Below are 14,652 nucleotides of genomic sequence, written 5' to 3'. Positions count from 1 at the left end.
TGCATTGGTATATTCTTAGTCTGGGGTTAACATCAATTTATGCTTAAAAGCTTGAAGTTGATGAGCAGAAATACAATTTAATATCACAAGCTGGTCAATGTTTTGTTCTTTAGGAAAATGTTAATTCTGTGTTTCACAGAACATATTCTTTTTCCAGATCATCAATTTTTGCATATTTGAAGTGCAAGATATGTATGGTATGATCATTTATTTAATACCTTTCCCCACCTCAGTGAATGCACGGACAGTCACACACAGAAGGCTTTAGAAGGCTATATACGAGGTCTGTCTGGAAAAATTCCAGCAATTGTTAATATTTAATGATGAACTCTGGGCAGGACAGACTGCCCACGGTCAGCATGACAGGTGAGCAGGCTCCAGCACGGTCACTTCTCCAGGGGTGCATACTTGAGCAGCTTCTTGATCAGGTCACATGGGCCAGGAGCATGCAGTAGCTGCAGTCGTGCTTCAGGTCTGGTATGTCCAGGGTATCCCCCTCGGTACATTCGGCCTGCAGCAGCCACACTTGTTGCTGATGATCTTGCCACAGGTGAAACAGGGCACAAGTATGATCACAGTGGCAGGTCAGTAGTCAGCTGGCTGTCTGATCACTGGCCACACTCCATGATTCTCCAGACTCATTTCTTTTCTAGCTGCACCTGAACTATTTTCAGTTCCAGGAACATGCCAGACTCACTCCATTGTCCCTCATTTTGCATATCTTGCTGCATGGGCCCCAAATAGCATTCTTTACCTAGGCCAACTTAGCCTTCAAGGTCTAGTTTGTGATACTTCTGTGGGATGTTTTTCCTGACCCTCCCTACTGGGTGGGGGTTATTTATTTACGTGATCTCATAAGCATGTCATATTCTTGACATCACACTACACTCTGTTGCAACTATTTGTGTAAGTACCTGTCTCTCCCTCACTAAGCCAGATCCTTGAGTTCAGTGATTACAATATGCTTGGCACATAGGGACAGCCCCTAAATGTTTGAATGACTGAAAAAAACCTCAGTATGGATAAGGTCTTGGCCTGCTTTCTCCATTTATAAAGTGCACACAAAAATCCTGAATTTTTGTTTAGGAGTAAGATATAATCTATTTTAAAATAAATCTTATAGGACACATGTAACTTGCTAAATATGTGTTTATGAAGTAGACATAAGATGTGAATATTAACTACTAAAGTGTGCTAAATTAAGTACGACTGGCCTTTGAATATGGTATTATAGTCCCATTTGAAATACTGGTGGGTCTGATTAGCTAGGTCAGAGGCTCTGAACCTGGAATTCCCAGACCTCCAAGGAACTCAGGGATAGAATTTAGAGGATATGTGAACTTGGGCAGGAAAGCATTATTTTTCACTAGACTGTAACTGAAATCTAGTATTTCATTATAAATGCAGGCAACAACTCAGTTTATTAGGCAGTAACTGTGGATTTTTCAATAATAGAAATCAGGTATTTTCATCACATTACAGCTGTTTGTGAGACCTCAATATATTTATGCTACTTCAATGTCAGAGCAGTTTTTAAATTCCCTCCTAGATCTGGTTATTAAATGAACTTATTAAATGAACTATTACTGTATCACACACTTACATAGTTCCGATAATTTATACTTTAATATAACTAGTTTTCTCTGTAAGTCCCTGCAGTTTATTTTCTGCACTTGAAAACATTTTTCTAAGGAAGGGTCCATGGCACATAACCGTTGAAGTGCTCAAGGCATTCACTTCACAGGAAATGCAACCCAAGTGTGATGATCCCACTGAGGAGAAAATCACCCACCTGCCCTCCCTAATGCCATGCGAAGACTAGAGATTATAGGCCTTTTGGACAATCTTAAAACTACAAAGCTATGAAAAGATGTCCTCTTTGACTGAAAATTTTATCTGGATGGAAAAGCCATGTGATTTAAGTGCATAGGGTCGCTGGACTAGGTTGGAAAAGTGGACCTACTCAGAAACTTGCAACTAAATGCTGCAGACATTGGTTTAAGAGCTTACCAAAGAATGGGAATTTCTTTGTGTAGTTATCTACACAGATATGCACGAGAGGATTTCAGCTATTGGAACTCTTAGGACATGCTCAGTAAGGCTGTGAGGTCCTTTCTAATAAATTTTGGGGATAAAGCCTGTCAAAGAGGTAAACTCCTCATTGGAAGTTCTGTTCTTTTTAGTTTACTGGTCTTGGTTCCAAAGAAAACAGATGGTTCTTAAGATACTTTGAGGAGATACTATACAATGATGTGGGGTAGGGGACCCACAGGAGGAAGCACAGTAGCTTCAGCAACTCCATGCTAGTAGCAGAGCTGGCATCATCCCTGGCCAGAAGGGGAGAGAACAGGGAGTGGCAACTCGAAGTAAAGCAGTGAAAGGAAGTTTGGAAGTGGTGACCTCTGACGGCTGACACAGCCCCACTGGGTGAGAGGCAAAGGAACAGACACTCTGACCACCCTCAGATCTCTGACTAGGGCATCCCATGGTCAGAACCACCCAGAAGTCACAAGGCAAAAGAGCCCACTGCTACAGTCCACTCATCAGTTTCATGAGGCAGAATGTAGAGCTGGAGAGCTGGAGATATCAGCATGTCTGGCAAATCCCTACAATAGCACTTATCACACTATTTGATGGTCCAAGAAGGCAGAACTGTATTTTTTATTCAGGGCTGTGCCTAGCAAAATTCTGGCACATGGTAAGAGATGAGTATACTGAATAAATGAGCAAAGAACTGAACTATTGCTGAAACATAGAGTAAAAGCAAATTGTCTACTGAACACTACTAGGAACTAAGTATTAACTTTCAGAGTGGATATTTAAAATGTTACAGAAATACTGGAGTATGATTTAGCAATAAACTCTATTCTGTAGACATGTCACAGTGCTCTAGTACAGTTAAGTACAGTCGATTCTCATTATTCGTGGATTCCACGTTTGTGAATTTGCCCACTCTTTAAAATGTTGTTTCCACGGTCATGTGTAAAGTGGTGAAAAATCCTACTTGCTCAATGTATGTGTTCCCAAGTTGAGGTTCACAAGGTGACATACCAACTTGTTTCAGCTCATATTAACAAGTGTCCTTTGCCCTATTAGTGTGTGGGCATTTTTTTTTTGATGATTTTGCTGTTTAAAATGGCCCTCAAATGCAGTGCCTAAGTGCTGTCTAGTATTTCTACGTGATAGAAGGCTGTGAAATGCCTTATGCAGAAAATACACGAATAAGATAAACTTCATTCAGGCATGAATTTATGGCCCTGTTGACCATGAGTTCAATGTTAGTAAATCAACCAAACAGAAAGACACCTCAAACAAAATTATATATTGTTGGTTGATGAAAATGTGACTAGAAGCTCACAGAACAATAGCCTGGGTATTTGTTAATTCCATTTTGGTGGTGACTTTATAGAACCTAACTACCATTAATAATGACAATCAACTGTACTTTTTGTTGTCCCGTTCCTCATAAAGTTTAAAAAAAAAAAGAAAGAAAATTCAATTTACAACAGATGGAAGATTTTACTGTAGTCGGCAACTAGTTGGTACTTATAATGTAAAACCAGAATGGGGGAAAAGCAGTAAAACCCATCAGCACTGCATACTTTCAATGTGCTATATTGAAATTTATTACTTTCTGAATGGTACTTGACTAAATCCAAATTATTTCAATTAAAATTGTCTAGAAGGCCCTACAGTATGAAAACTAAAGAAATCAATGGGGGGGGAAAGAAAAACAATCTTTTTAATACATTGATTTTAAGAACAATCACAAATGCATTATTCTTATTATCTGCACTCAGTTGGTAAATTCAATACTGCTTAGACCTCTTTATACTCACTCCACAATAAATCCTATATGATCCAAAAAGCTTCATGCTTCTATTATCAGTAGCATGGCAAATCTTAAGTTCTTTAAAAAAATTTCACCATTTCATTGGCTAATGTAAACAGTTCATGCTCTGGCATAGTATTTAATATTAGCCAACAAAGACAGCCATCTGCTGTAAGGGATATAATACTGGCAGCCTTTTGGTTTTTCTATTTGTTTAAAGTGCACAACCTTGAATAGTAAAAGACACTGAGATGGAATTTCTAATTCACTTTCTAACCATAATAAGAATGACATTTCCCTCCAGGGACCACCAGATATTTATAAAAATTTGTACTAACATTTTATAAGAATGCATAAACACCAATAAGAAAGTGACTTTCCTGTCATGCACCAGATGTCTTTTGAATGAGACATAGTACGTATGTTATAAAGAGCTTTAGGAGAAATATTGAGTGCCTGGGTATTATCATAGCAGTAAAGTTGAAGTCATTTTTATTTCTGAAAAACACTTTTGGTACTATTACCATACTCCAAAACAGGTATTAATGGTGCTGGCGGTTAAGAAGCTCTGAAGCTATAATTATGCATCCCTTAATGTGGAAATAATGCAGGAGAGTTCTGAAAATGTGAGGGAAAACACCTCCATGTTTAAATCAATAAATATTTGCTAGGAGAAAACTTAGCAAATAACAGCTGTTATAGATTTTAACATCTGTTAAAGATTTTATTTACTTACTTTTAGAGAAAAGGGAAGGGAAAAAGAGAGGGAGAGAAATATCAATGTGTGAGAGGAACATCGATTGGTTGCCTCTCATAGAGACCCTGACCAGGGATCGAACCTGCAACCCAGGCATGTGCCCTGATGGGGAATCAAACCAGTGACCTTTCAGTTTGTGAGATGATGCCCAACCAACTAAGCCATACCAGTCGGCACTAGGAGAAAACTTTTAAAAAAATGATTGATTGTGGCCTTGACAGAATTGCATTAACACCAAATAGCCACACTTCTGTCTACTTACAAGAATTACTGTAAGGAAGCAACAAAGCTATGTGTAATAAAATGTGTCAGTGTACAGAATTAGAAAAATTTAACATCTTTAGTCAAGCACTTAAATAAGAAATAGCCTAAAGAAAAATAAAGACCCACACACGCTGCCTATTTCAACTACAAAGCAAAATGCTCTCACTGTGGCTGAAAGAAAATAATTTAATATTCATGATCAGTTTATAAGAGTATAACTCCAAGGAATGATTTGCTCATAAATAAATGCAAGATTTTTCCAAAGATTTATAACTAAGATGTGCAACATATAAAATCAAACTGCAAAACTAGCTCAAAGCAATTAGAGTCCAATGGTTCTTTTATGTTTTCTTTTATGCTCTTTATTTTAAATTGATATTTTAGAACAGTAAATTATCTTTCATAGCAGTGCTTCCTGGTCTGATAATACAGTACCCCACTTCCGAATGCAGAGATTTAAGATAAATCAAAATGAACATTAAGGCGTACAAACAGCTACTTTAAGTCTGTTCTTATTTAATAAGGATCGTTTTAATTCATTCAAATACATGGAATGTTGGCACAAAACTTGAAGCTGCTATAGAAAGATCACAGCAGCAGATGTTCTGTGAGTTATTGAAACTTCCATTTCTCTAAAAACATACCCTTAAATGGTCTTAATTTTACAAATTTAAGTGTTAAGAAAATGTCTAAATAATAAGTAACAATTAAAATAGAATGTTTATTTGTAAATTATATACAGAATACATTTTACTTTATGACAAGGAAATGGGGAGAAGAGCCGACACCATCCAACCAATGCTGCTTGCTTCCTTTGCTGCAGATGACCATCTTTCTCTGAATCAGATGTACAAACCAGTTTGGATTTCCTAAGTTGGAACAGGAGAATTTGTAGCTAAACTAAAAGTGCTGTTGTAGTTATTACTAGTTGGCTTGTTTCCACAAAATGCTTTTGTACCCTGTTAACTTAGAATCTCAGAAATTTCCTGGTATAATTTTATAATCAATAAAAGTTAACTATCAAAAACAGTGAGTTTAAGCATTTCACCTCAAAAGAAATTGTGAAATGGCTACATAACTATACATAATCTGAAATGTTGGTGTTTCTTTTTTATCCCTTTTAGTTATTTTGATTAGCCTAACAGTAAAAAGCCATATGACTATCAAAAATGCCATTAATCTAAATGTCATTCTGGAAAGTGCATTTTTGACAACTATCAAAATTAATGAGACCTACTTACTGTAAAATTATCAAGTAGATAAAACTTATAAATGGCTTTTGACTGTACCAATAATAGTATTCTATGAAATGAAGGACTGAATAGTCCTTGGATGTCAAATACATTTCAGTAAATGGATTTAAAGAATGCTACAAATGTGTACGTTATGATGATCAGCCAACATAGAAAATCCAACTTCTTGCACTTTAGTCCCAAAATTAGGCAGATTATGATTTTTCATGGGGTGATTTAGTTGTTTCTCCATCATTGTCATCTTCTTCCTCCTCTTCACAATCCCCATCTGTTTGTTGTTCCAGTTCCTCTTTTGTGATCATTTCAAAATCATTCCCATTTCCACTACTGTGTTGGGATCGGTCATCTTCCCTCCTGTCACTGTCTGTGTCAGAATGCCGTTCTCCACCTGAGCCTTCTGTTCCATGATTTCCTGGTCCTACTTTCCCCTCCTCATCTTCCTTTTTCTCACTGTCTGACTTTTCCTCACTGTCGGACTTCTGCTGCTTTTTGGTTTCAGATTTCTCATCTTTCTTTAAGTCTCCTTTTGGTCCTTTATATTCATGTGTGTACAGAGGTCTGAAGGAGTCAATGAAGCCCACATCAGCAGTCAGATTTGGCAAGAACCAGAAGTGGTGCCTTCCTCCAGTTATAAGCCAAATGATGAGAAATAGAATGCAACGAGCTGTGGGAAAAAAATTTCTCTAGTTGAATAACTCATTGATTCTGATAGCAGGAGATATTTTTTGATTGGAAAACATTCAGAGTATTATTTGCTTATCATATGCACCTTAAACAATTAAATCCTGATTAGGTTAGCAGCTATCACAGTATTCTAGGCACAGAGCATTCTGCTTTGAACTTGAGGACATAATGCTACAATGCCACTCAAAAAATTACTTTTGTTTTTTTCAGCTGGGTGCTGTTTCAGAGATATACACTTAGGATTTATGCATTTTGCTATGTTATAGTTCAATAAGCATAGCCACCAGTTGGACATTTAAGTGTGCATGAAACCATCATATAAGACAAATGAAATAAATGTGAGTAAGGAATGAAGGTATCTTAAGAAGCCTCTACAAAGGAAAAAGCAGGGCTCCATGATAATTTGCCTAAACTCTGAACACTTTAGCCATCGTAAGGCAGGCAATTCCTCCATAAAAAAATTACAAATTATACTTTTATGGCCCTGGCTAGGTAGCTTAGTTGGTTAGAGTGTTGTCCCAATAAGCCAAGGTTGTGGGTTCCATCTCTGCATCGGGGTACATACAAGAAGCAACCAATGAATGCATGGGTGAGTGGAAAAACAAATCAATGTTTCTCTCTCTAAAATCAATAAAACAAAATATTTTAAAATTATACTTTTATTACCCTATTGGTATAAATACAAATATAATCCTGCATAGGGTTCATTCCCATATACATGTATACCTATTATTACTTATGATTTTAAAAGAAATGAAAATGAAAATACTTCCATGGGTCCAAGGCCATGTGCCTACTCTGCCTAAAGCATGAGTCTTCTAAGTAAAAACTTTTGAACAATAAAATAACATTTTCCTAGACACTCTAATTTTTATTGTTGTGTGTGTGTGTTTAGAGAGAGAGGAAGGGGGAGAGAGAATGGATGGGAGAGAGAGAAAGAGATAGATTTGTTGTTCCACTTATTTATACATTCATTTGTTGATTCTTGTATGTGCCCTGACTGGATTTCAAAGCCACAGCCTTGGTGTATTGGGATGATGCTCTAACCAACTGAGCCACCGGTCAGGGCTTCTAGAAGTCATACTTTTTTAAATTAAGTAATTAAATAATGTCTTCTTTTTAAAGTACCAACTGTCTCCCAATACTAGGAAACAATATAATGCTAAGGAAAGCCAGATCACTCAAACAAGCAGGGTTTGTGGTTACTTTTAGAGCGATATATGGCAAAACTGTGGTTAGTAAATGGAAGAATTAGAGAATTTTAAAGCTTATCATAATGATTTATCACAAACACAAAACCCAATATTTCATGTAGTTTTCTCTTAATTTACCAATTACATAGAGCTCAGTGATTTTCCTATTTTTTTAAGTCATAATAATTATGTGAATGTTATCAACCAGTCAATTTTGACAGGTGTTTTATTGTTTTCATTACAGACAATTATATCACTGTTTTCATATAAGGCTTAAAAGAAGCTCATGTATGCTTCTTCCATTATTTTGCTTTGGATAAATAAAAGGAAATGGTTTAGCTGCCTTGACTTTTATGAGGTAATAATTTCTACTTTCACAAAGGAACATAAATATTCTGAAAGACTCTTAAACATTAGTACATTGTGGTATAAACATGTTTGAAATTGTAATTTAAGAATAAATTCCACTAATAAAAAAGTAGTGAACATCTTTTTAGGAGACTGTATAACTTTTTCCCCAAATATAATTATGATGCTATGATAGGCTTTTTAGGGTTGTAAGACAGATGGTTCATAATATGAAATACTGCCTCAAATCCAAGAGAAAACAATAGAAATGGCACAAATAAAGTCTAAATTCTCACTGTATCTAAATTGATATAGCAGAATTCTAACATGTTCTACAGTTTTTCTCTATGTGACATTAGATTACCTATGTGACGTCAGATTACCAGGGGCAAAAGGAGAAGAATCATGGGAAACCACTGTGACATATATTGTCATATAGTTTCTATACTAAAAGTGACAAATTTAGAAAACTACCAAAGGTCTTACTTTAAATGGCAATATTAATAATACATATTCAAAGTAGCACCAAATATAATTTTGACCAATACATGTAATACTTCATACGATAATATAAAAAATATTCGGTTTATAAGTGGGCTATAGATCAAAATTATTTGAAAGTATGTTTGGAATTGCATTTTCTAACAAAAACAACAAAATGTTGGGTTTATTTTCTGGTTTAATTCACAAGATTATTTAATGCACAATGCTATTTAAATCCACAGTATATTTAAAATTAAAAATTACAGAAAACACAACTGAAGAAATAGTATTTTAAAGAGCAAAACAATAACCATAAATTATTGTGAACAGTGGTTTAAATAAAAGATAAGCATGTAGATTAATTCTATTCGTTGGAATTAAACCTTTGCTGAAATATTCAGGGGTTTGGGAATTGGTGCCAGAAGACACTAATTTGTATCTAATGTCAGACTGAAGTTTATAGCTTCTCACTTTTGGTACACTACCAGAAGTTACCAGCTTCACAGTCTCAGATACTATTTCTTGGCCTACAAATTGTGCTCTATTACATACAGAAGCCTCAGGGGATTTTCTTCAAGATGACTAAGTTAGAGGACGGGAAAAAATGAAAGATGGATGAGAGTCAGAGATTCTAGAGAAAAAAAGAGGCCCATAAACACGACTTGAATAAAAACACTAGTTGAGCTCGTGGGCCCATGGATGGCAGCACCAACTCAGGACATACCATGATGTCCAGGATGAAGGGATGTACAGAGGGAAATCACTTAGGGCTGTAGGAGTAGTCCTGTATAAACGCTAAGAGTCTATTATCACGGAATAACATGCACCCACTTCAGATACTTTTGGTGAAATTATGTCCTCTAACAACAGGGTTTTGGTTTTTTTTAAATCAATAATGTGGGTATTGTTTTTAATTTTTATACAGACTAGGATTTCAAGTAAAATAATATTTATTGGAGTTTTTCATGGTAAGTAACATGCTCATTGTAAAAAATACAAACAAGTGTAAAAAATAACATTAAAATCATTTATAACTACTACCACTATTTACATTTAGGTGCATTTCCTTCCAGTCAAACCCTCCTTGGCACTGAGTATTTCCATTTCAAAAAAAAAATCTTCCTAATTAAATAGGCAAAACCCATTTCATTATCTTAATTTTATTGTTTGACTACTAGTGATAAGCATTTTTCATGTTATTTTTATTCACTTACAATTTCCTCTTTTGAATTGGGTTTTTATATTGTTTTATTGTTTGTTATGAAAGACATCTATTACTTATGTTTTCTTGTTTGATTTTTAAAAAACATTTAGAACTCCTTAATGAATCTAGAATTTATTTTGGTACATGGGTACAAATTGATTTTTCCTAATGACAAATTGTTTAGAATCATTTATTAAATATACACATAGAATTTAAATAGTTAATATAAGTTTCATTTGCCTAAAGTCAAAATATAAAAATGTTTTACTGAAAATGTTATAGCTAATAAATAAGTCACTGTAAAAATATTAACACCCTTGTGGTAGCTAAATTTTAAAGCATATCAATGTGCAGATTAAGCCATATTAAATCATTTTTCTTCAGAATAGACCAAATCTAATCAAGCAGATATACTACTACTTCAAGTCTGAGTCAGATTTGGGATAAGACCCAAAAAGTAGGTTCATATATTTCCTGATTTGCCTACATTAATTTTGCTCTTAAGTTTTACTGAAGCTCCAGACTATAGTTCTAAATGCTCGGTATCTACCTTACTGAAGTCTTTACTAATAACAATACTTACCAACAGCAAGGAGAAGAATGCTGGCTACAAAACAGCCTGCACCCACACTGAGGTAATAAACACCTACTCTCATTTCGGCTGGCCAAAGGGGGAAGAGTGTGGCTGCTATCACCGCAATCACTGGAAAAAGAAATGACAAAGTTACACAGATAACTTTCAGATTAAAATTTTAAATGGCTTGGTTGAAATAACATTGAATAAATTCCTAGGGGGGAAATGAAACATAAACATATTGAAATACATTAAAAATTGCCATTTTTATAGGTTAAAAGATGGTCAATTATCAGCCATTTCCCACAATTGAATTTAACATTTTAACTATTGTTCTTAAATCAGGATAGGATTTTTCTAGTATGAATTCCATATAGTTAAGAGGAAAGAGCAGTCAAAAAATGTACAATTGTTAGCTCCTTAAATGATGAACTGCTACTGGCCTGCAGCAATACCTACTTTTATTTTTTGACTATAAGATATCTGTCTACTGAATAGGGGAACTTAAAGAAACAACCACCTAACAATAAAACTTAACCAAAAAAAAAATGACTCCATAGATCCTCCCTGGAGATTCTGATTCTGGAGTGGCTCTCTCACAGCTACAGACTGAAAAAGATCACCAGGTTGTGACCTTTTTGGGATAGGCTAAGAAAAACTCCCATTTCTTTCCCAAAGTAAAAAATTAAATTAGACCTGTCCACGGCTATATAGGAAAATCTTCCCAGACTAGGATTTCAAGTAAAATAACATTTGTTGGATTTTTTCATGGTAAGTAACATGCTCACTGTAAAAAATACATACAAGTGTGAAAAATAACATTTAAATCCTTCATAACTACCACACTATTTATATTTAGGTGCATTTAGATGGTGATACGATGGTTTTTTGTAGTTCAGGAAACTGTATACAAGCATCTCCTGGACTTTTTTTTTTAAGTCCAGTGGAACAACATTGAACAATCATAAGAAATTAGAAGTCTGGTTATTAGGTTTTTAGAGCAAAAGAGATCAGAATTCCAATTCTAGGTAACGTATTTTGTTGTGTATAATGCACATTTTTTTGCCCAAATTTTTGAGGGAAAAATAAGGACGTGCGTTATACTAATTCCACATCTATATAAATGCTTTTAATTCTTTTACTTATGATTATGCATTAAAAGTGTAACTCTAGAAAGCAGTAACGATACCTGTATGCAAACTAATACCCTGGAATACAATAATTGGTTTTGTTGAATTTATTGCAAACTTGAAATAAAGCAGTTTCTAAAACAAGTATCTAACAGAAATCAGGAAAAGAATCCCATTTGATATAGCAACAAGAAAAATAAAGTACCTAGGAATAAACCTAACCAAGGAGGTAAAAGACCTGTACTCGGAAAACTACACAACATTGAAGAAAGAAATTAAGGAAGACACAAACAAATGGAAGCATGTACCATGCTCATGGATTGGAAGAATTAATATCATCAAAATGGCCATACTACCCAAAGCAATTTATAGATTCAATGCAATCCCTATTAGAGTACCCATGACATATTTCACAGATAGAGAACGAACATTTCAGAAATTTATATGGAACCATAAACGACCCCAAATAGCTGCAGCAATTTTGAGAAAGAAGAACAAAGCAGGAGGGATCACAATACCTGATATCAAACTGTATTACAAGGCCACTGTAATCAAAACAGCCTGGTACTGGCATAAAAACAGGCACATAGACCAATGGAACAGAACAGAGAGCCCAGAAATAAACTCAAGTCTTTACGGTCAATTAATATTTGACAAAGGAGGCAGGAGCATAAAATGGAGCAAAAACAGCCTCTCAACAGATGGTGTTGGGAGATCTGGACAGCTACGTGCAAAAAAATGAAACTTGATCACCAACTTACGCCACACACAAAAATAAACTCAAGATGGATAAAAGACTTAAATATAAGTTGTAACACCATAAAAGTCCTCGAGGAAAACATTGGCAGGAAAATCTCAGACATTCCACGCAGCAACATCCTCACAGACATGTCTCCTAAAGCAAGGGACATAAAGGAAAGAATAAACAAATGGGATCTCATCAAAATAAAAAGCTTCTGCAAGGCTAAAGAAAATAGCACCAAATTACAAAGAGAACCAACAGTATGGGAAAACATATTTGCCAATGATACCTCAGACAAGGGCCTGATCTCCAAAATATATAAAGAACTCACACAACTCCACTCCAGGAAGACAAACAACCCAATGAAAAAATCGGCAAAGGACTTGAACAGACACTTCTCCAAGGAAGACATACAGAGGGCCCAGAGACATATGAAAAGATGCTCAGCATCACTAACCATCAGAGAGATGCAAATTAAAACCACAATGAGGTGCCATCTCACACCAGTCAGAGTGGCCGGCATAAACAAATCCACAAACAAATGTTGGAGAGGATGCGGAGAAAAGGGAACCCTAGTGCACTGTTGGTGGGAATGCAGACTGGTGAGGCCACTGTGGAAAACAGTATGGAATTTCCTCAGAAAACTAAAAATGGAACTGCCCTTTGACCCAGCATTTCTGCTGCTGGGATTATACCCTAAGAACCCTGAAACACCAATCCAAAAGAGCCTGTGCACCCCAATGTTCATAGCAGCACAATTTACAATAGCCAAGTACTGGAAGCAACCGAAGTGCCCATCAGCAAACGAGTGAATCCAAAAACTATGGTATATTTACACAATGGAATTCTAAGCAGCAGAGAGAAAGAAGGAGCTTATACCCTTTGCAACAGCATGGATGAAACTGGAGAGCATTATGCTAAGTGAAATAAGCCAGGCGGTGAGGGACAAATACCATATGATCTCACCTTTAACTGGAACAGAATCAACAAAAGAAAAAAGCAAACAAAATACCACCAGAGACATTGAGGGGGGGAACTGTCTAGCAGTGGCCAGGGGGGAGTGAGGTGGGGACAGTGGGAAGAGGGGATTGCAGGAACTATTATAAAGGACACATGGACAAAATCGGGGGGGATGGTGGGGGTAGGGGAGGAAGGTGGGTTCAGCCGGGGGGGGGGGGAGGGAAGGGGAGAAAAGGCATACAACTGTAATTGAATAAAAATTTTAAAAAAGTATCTAAATATAAATAAATAAATAATTGAATTAAAAATTAAAACAAAAGATTTTTTTCCCTGAAAGCTTGGGTCAAAAGGTTGGCACACAGTATACATGGCAAAATACAGTATATCATTTATAAGCTAAGTAACCCTGGGCAAGCTATCTAATCCCTTCACAGCTAGGTTACTTTATATTTAATGTGTCTGTTCCTATTTTTTTTAAAGGTTGTTGTAAGGATGAAATGGAACAATGCATATAAAATATTTAGTGAAGTCATTAGTACATAGTAAGTGATGAATAGTTATCAGACATTTGCGTTGGAACTGTTGAGTTTCAATCTCAAAAATTATTTTGAATAACATCCTATGATACCTTATTGATCAAGCTTGTTTATTTAACTGCTATCTTTTTTTTTTACTCATTAAATCACCCCCCCCAATAACAACACATACTCAAGGTTAACAAAACAAAACAAATAAAAACAAACTAAAAGCTATAAAGTTAAGTCTTTGTCCAATTCTTGGTCTACTTTCCAGAGGTTAATTAGTGTTATGTTTCTTATTTGTACTCCCAGAGACTGCATATATAAAATTAAAACTAGCTACACAGAATTTTTTTCTACATTAATAAGCTTATACTATTCTTACCCTTTTGCAGTTTTTTTCCATTTAATCGATTCTAGATATCTTTCTATCAGTACATCCTATCTAAATCTTTAAGAACTGTATTGTATTCTATTGGGTGGTTTCACCATTTTCCTATTGGAGGACTTGAATTATTTCCATTTTTATCCTATTAAGAGACAACAGTGCACCAAATACCAAAGTACATGTACATCAGTGCAACTGAGTACCATACAAGACAAATTCCTTGAGGTATAATTATTATGTAAAAGGGACAGGCATTAAAAATTTGAAAGATACTTGCTAATTACCCTCCTAAATATAATCTGAGGGATTTGGATTAGAATAG

At 35.4% G+C, this 14,652-nt stretch overlaps 2 protein-coding genes across 2 annotated transcripts in view; both read right to left on the bottom strand.

Annotated features, from left to right (window-relative positions):
• Positions 1-386: 386 nt before the first annotated feature.
• Positions 387-702, bottom strand: POLR2L (RNA polymerase II, I and III subunit L). The gene is given in 4 exon segments (XM_053919363.1): positions 387-433; positions 436-523; positions 526-586; positions 698-702. Coding segments are annotated over 4 exon segments (201 nt in total).
• Positions 703-5,554: 4,852 nt separating this feature from the next.
• The window catches only part of SEC62 (SEC62 homolog, preprotein translocation factor), a 29,002-nt gene continuing 19,904 nt past the window's right edge, over positions 5,555-14,652 (bottom strand). The window contains exons 7-8 of the mRNA XM_024563366.4: positions 10,602-10,721; positions 5,555-6,770 (exon numbers count right to left, since the gene is read on the bottom strand). Of these exons, the coding sequence (XP_024419134.2) occupies positions 6,301-6,770; positions 10,602-10,721 (590 nt within the window). The 3' untranslated portion in view covers positions 5,555-6,300. The remainder of the gene's footprint in view (positions 6,771-10,601; positions 10,722-14,652) is intronic.

This window comes from Desmodus rotundus, chromosome 2 (assembly GCF_022682495.2).
Source record: "Desmodus rotundus isolate HL8 chromosome 2, HLdesRot8A.1, whole genome shotgun sequence".
NCBI lineage: Eukaryota > Metazoa > Chordata > Mammalia > Chiroptera > Phyllostomidae > Desmodus > Desmodus rotundus.
The sequence above is the reverse complement of the archived record's forward strand: the minus strand, read 5'-3'. Positions and strand labels throughout refer to the sequence as shown.